The 5165-nt window shown below is 60.3% G+C and overlaps 1 protein-coding gene across 1 annotated transcript; it reads right to left on the bottom strand.

Annotated features, from left to right (window-relative positions):
- Positions 1-1995: 1995 nt before the first annotated feature.
- LOC120713351 (putative disease resistance protein RGA3) lies at positions 1996-4812 on the bottom strand. The gene is made up of 2 exons (XM_039999335.1): positions 4315-4812; positions 1996-2091 (listed from the first exon to the last, which is right to left on the bottom strand). The coding sequence occupies exons 1-2, from the start codon at positions 4810-4812 to the stop codon at positions 1996-1998; spliced, it is 594 nt and encodes a 197-aa protein (XP_039855269.1).
- Between the last annotated feature and the right edge of the window lie 353 nt (positions 4813-5165).

Genomic DNA, 5165 nt, shown 5'->3' with positions numbered 1-5165 from the left:
AGGGTCTCAGAGAGCTTGTCGAGCTCCTGCTTGCGGATCTCGAGACCCTAGCTGCGAGCCTCAAGCTCGGACCGCTGAGCCGCGAGGCGAGTCTCAAGCTCGGACCGCTGAGCCGCGAGGCTGGCCACCTCCTTGGCAAAAGCCTCCTCCCGCAGCGCCAGTGCCTTTTCCCGGCTCGCTACTGCAACCTCTCGGTCGAACACCTTCCGAAGATTGGCTCGGTAGGCCTCTTGGTCGGCCTTGAGTTTGGACCGAGCATGCGTAGCATGGGAGGCTTCGGCCTTCGTGCGCGCCTCTAGGCGGGTGTGCCAGTCGAAGAGGCGCTGGCGCTCGCTCTCCAGAGCAGCCCAATCCCGCCAGAAGGCCGCCTCGGCGGTGGAGGTCACCTCCTCTATCGACTGCCGGATCCGGACCAGCACCTGGGGGAGGGGAGCCGCTTCCTCCTCCGGGGGACCCTGCAGGAGCCGCCTTCCAGAGACCACCTCCAGCTCTTCCTCTGCTGCAGGTTCGGAGCTGGGGGTGGGAACTTCCGGCACAGGCGTCGGGACCTCGGCTACCAGTGTGCTCGCCGTTGCTGCGCCTTCTCCCGCTGTGCTCGCCGTCGCTGCACCTGGTGTCGGCGCAGCTGCCGCCGTAGCTGGAGCTTCGGGGGCCATCACGTCGGGAGCTTCGGGGGCCACCACGTCAGGTGCAGCTGCGCCTGGCACTGGCGCATCTGCCGTTGCCACGTCAGGCATTGCCTCGCCTGGCACTGGCGCACCCGCCGTCGCCGCGTCGGGCACCATCGGGTTAGCGGAAGCTGCTGCACCCGAGCTCCCCGCACCAGCCGTCGCTCCCGCCATCGCCACCGGGGCCCCAGCCGCCTGGACCCCTGCTGACGAGCCAGCGGTGGTGGAAGAACTGCTTGGGCGAGAGGCCCTGGCAAACAAAGAAAAGAAGCCTTCAGTAAAAAGCGGGGCACCAAGAATAAGGGAAGTAAACGGAAGAACACTTACCCTGAAGCGCTGGGTCTCCAGCGCCCACGGAGGCTCGACGACTGCTTCTGTTGCTGCTGCTCCTATTGTGGCGGCGGAGGAGCACCACGCGGCTACTGCTGCTACTGCGGCTCCTGTGGTGGTGGTGGAGGCGCAACCCGGGGCTGCTCCTGCAGCTGTTACTGCTGCTGTTCCCGTGGCGGCGACGGGGGCACAACCCGGGGCTGCTGTTGCTGCCGCTGCTGCTCCGGGGGTCCTGCGAGGTCCGGGGGCCCAGGAACTACCCTGGCCCGCGTCCTCGGCAGTCCTCTGACGCTTCACGGCGGGCTCCACAACTAGGGTCCCGTCGCCCCGGTGCAACATGCGCCGGCCCGCTTCCCCCAACGACGCGCCAGAGCTGCTCCGGGCCTGGCTGGGACCGCTCGTGGCGGCGCTACCAGCCACGGCCTGCTTGCCCTTGGCAGTGGGGTCGGACCCCGTGGCACTCGGCACGGCTTGTTCCCCGGACGCGCCAGGGATCCGGATCCCACGGTCCGGGTCGCCTCCAGTCTGGCGTGCGGCCAGCCCACCATTGTCGAGGGTCGGCAGGGTGGCCAGCACTGCAGTCCTCAGGCGTGAGTCCTCGCAGAGAGGGACGACACCCTGAGGAAGGATCAGGTGCTCTGGAATGAAGATTTCCCCCATCACCGCCGCACCAGGACCTCCAGGGCTTCCTGGATCAGGTCGCTCCCCTCTCCGCGGTGGGTCCTGCTGCAATCGTTGGGGCCGGTGAAGCTCCAAGCAGGACGCGGCCGCTGCTTCAGGGGGGCGATCCGGCGCTTCAGGAAGTTCCCGAGCACGTGCTGCGAGGTGAGGCCGCTCTCTGCCAGCGCCTTGATCTTACTCAGCACGGAGTTGAAATCCGGCGGCAGGGACGGCTTGGCCCTCCAGGACAGGCGTTGGAGGCGGCCCCCCCGGTCGGCATGACCAAGCGCTCGTTGGCTTCGGTGGTGGCGATCACCCACTCCCTGCGCCACTCCTCTCACTTCCCGCCAACAAGCCCGGGGATGTACGGCGTCCGCAGGTCGCTCCTCGTCTGGAAGTAGTACGCCCCCAATTCGTCTATGCCCTTCCCGGACTTCACCAGGACGAAGAAGTGGTGGAAGAGGATGACGCAGGGCCGCACCCCCACGAACATCTCGCACAGGTGCACGAAGATGGCCATCAGGAGGATGGAGTGCGGCGTGAGATGTTGAAGCTGGAGGCCGAAATCTTCCAGCAGCAGCAGAAAGAATGAGGAGATCGGCAGCCCCAGGCCGGTGGAAATGTGCGAGATGAACAACACAAATTCCCCGGCACGCAAGTTGCCGAAGGGAACCGAGCCTGCTCGAATCCCCCAAGCAATCTCCTGTGCACTCCACCCAAGCAGGCGGCGCACCGTGTTCAGCTCTTCCTCAGTCTGGAAACGGCGGGGACGAGCAAGGAATGCCATCTCGCTATGGAGGCGAGGAGCAATCTACGCAGGAAAGCAAGATGCGAGGAGGCTCGAAGGCAAAGGGGCGCAAAGGTTGGAAGGAAGAAGGCGAATGCGGGAAAGTAACCGCGGTATGCGGTTCGTCCCTTTATGAAGCCTGACCCAACCGGCGCGCCCAGAAACCGTCGTTGGAACCCAAGCGACGCCTGCACCTAGTGTTAACCACCCCGTCCATGACAAGGGGGCCCAGGCCCGCCTGTCAGGGACAGCGGGTAACAAACAAAGGTGTGAAAAGGCGGGATCTGAACCGTCGCTCGCGCGGGAAGCGAGGCGGAAGCTGAGCTGACATGCGCACATTAAGCGCTGGCATGACCAAGCTTTTCGGGAACTGCGCCGGTGGTAAATATCCCGTTTACTCCGGCCGCAACAATGCCGAGCGTCGCACGCATGACTAGGTGAACCACATTGTGTGGGCGCTACGAGTGACTAAGCCGTTGCGATGCGATGAGGCAATGAAAAACCCGATGGACGGTCAAGGCCGGACAAGACTCCTGCAGTAAGAGGCTTCAAGTTATGCAAAGCCAAATCGCAGTAGTGGCCCCACCTGTGGGTTCATCACCTCTCCCGAGGTGGGCCCGAGGGCCATTGTCGGTACCCTGTAGCAGGGATACCCGCTTCTACTGCAGCAAGGCAGGACTCACATAGTCATCCGCGACTACGCCATAAGGGGCAGAGCTGCCGGGCCCCACGGGTCAGGCTCCTACCTCACCGGGCCAACGGCCCCGGACCCGCTCCCAGCTCTGGGACGAGTCCGGTGACGCCACGTGTCCCTGAGGAGGGGATTTTTTGAGCCAACGGCCGAGGGCCCGGACCCCCCATTGGGGTCCGGGACCTCCCCGCATCTGTCCGGACCTCCCACGCGCGTAGAGCCAGCATACCGCCGGGAGGGGGTCCGGAGGCTCCACGTGTCCCGCAGGCGCAGGCGGGGGTCTTCCACTGGAAGACTCGCCCACCCACCACATTTAATGTGGGAGGTTGAGGCGCGCTCTGCCGCCGCAGTACGCGGGGTAGCCTTTGTTAGGTCTCACTGTAGACCGCGTATTACCGAGGTACACAGTGCAGCCGCCTGCGCCGCATCTGCGTAGAGCCCATCTGCTGTATTAAATGGATACGACGGCACGGCACTTTTCCATCATGCCGCCTACACCGCAAGCTACACGGCCGTTCAGCTACGCTGCAGGCAACGCCGCACGCTACACCCTGGCGCCGTTTCGACAAGACAGGGCAAAGCACGCCGGTCGGAAGATTCCCACGGACAAACCAGGGAAATCCGGGAATGAGATCTCCTTGACCTGCAATGCCATAATGTATGAACAATATGTTATCTTATACTACATCGTTTGGGGCCCACCTGTCGGTGACCCAACGGCCACGTACGCGCCTCCCTTGAGATATAAAAGGGAGGCGCTCGCTGCACAGAAAAAGCTCTTGGGAGCACACACACAGACCAAGCTCTCTCCGAGCTCACCCAGACTCAAGCAATACAGCACACAGTGGACGTAGGGTATTACGCTCCGGCGGCCCGAACCACTCTAAACCGGCTGTGTTCATCGTGTTCTTGAGCGAGATCGAACTAGTCCTAGCTAACCCCCGAGTACTCACCCTCTGGGTTTAGGCGGGTGCATTCCGCCACCCGGCTGTGGTTTGCCACACCACGACAACCTGCATTACTAGATATACAAGCCTCGGGTGCTCCTTTGGGTCTGCACTGCCGAAAGCGATTGTTTTGAAGAAATACCAAAACAACTCTGGAGGTAGGGGCATGAGAGTGATGGGGTTAGTTGTGCCCAATCTTGTAGCCTCTTTCAAACTACTAATGAGCACAACCTTGCTACTTGTTCCTTTCATGAGGTTGCTAGCACGATGGTAGAACTTTCTCCATGATTCCTCGTCGACACTGAAGGTGAACTCAATCACAAACAGGCGCCTCTTCAGCTGCAAATCATGGTTTGTGATGGTTACTCCTCTGTTGCAGGACATGAAGGGCGCTTCGAGCATCTCGCCCTCTAAATCATCACCGTCCAGAAGAGAAACCAAGGAGAAATGATTGCGTACCCTCTCATCCCTGCAAACATTTTCCATTAGGGTTTTCTTGCCAGACCTATGGCGGCCGATGACCGGTAGAACATGCAAGGTTTGAGTAGAAGAATCATCATACTCCTCAAGCAAGAAGTCGATGATTTGCTCCCTCTCAACATGACGACCGAACATACACTTGTCAGCATACATGTAAGAGTCATAAGGCCGGCGAGATCTGCGAGGATAGCCAGCTACTAGTGTGTTGCATTCCCGTAAATTCTCAGCAACAGCTTCCAATAACCCCATTACCTCTTGTAACTTGCTCATGTCTCCGAGTAGCAGCCTCTTCACATGTTCAGACATTCTGCGCATTCGTTATAAGGATTGAACGAGGAAAACGAATACACAGGTCTCACCTCATGCTGGCCACTATCTTCCTCGTCATTACTACCTTTGCTTTCGAAGCTGTCTAGCAAGTAGTAGCCTTGCGCTAAAACCTCCGTGAATGTTTTGAGCTGCAGCAAAATCAGTTGGTTGGTGATAAATCTCTGCTCTGCTTCTTCAATGGAAGCATGGAGACTGATCAGTTTAAGATGCACCCTTCTGAGCTTCTGCCCAACATTCTCCCTCTCCTGGTATATGTGGATTAGCCTGGAGAT

The sequence above is a fragment of the Panicum virgatum genome, chromosome 6K, assembly GCF_016808335.1.
Source record: "Panicum virgatum strain AP13 chromosome 6K, P.virgatum_v5, whole genome shotgun sequence".
NCBI lineage: Eukaryota > Viridiplantae > Streptophyta > Magnoliopsida > Poales > Poaceae > Panicum > Panicum virgatum.
This window is presented reverse-complemented; position numbering and strand designations above follow the sequence as displayed.

What these genes read in the sequence shown, in the direction of transcription:
- LOC120713351 (XM_039999335.1), bottom strand. Translation starts at nt 4,812, where the DNA reads ATGGGGTTATTGGAAGCTGTTGCTGAGAATTTACGGGAATGCAACACA. An exon ending in TGAAAGGAACAAGTAGCAAG is followed by an intron (nt 2,092 to 4,314) that starts GTTGTGCTCATT and finishes GTCCTGGTGAAG; the next exon opens with TCCGGGAAGGGCATAGACGA.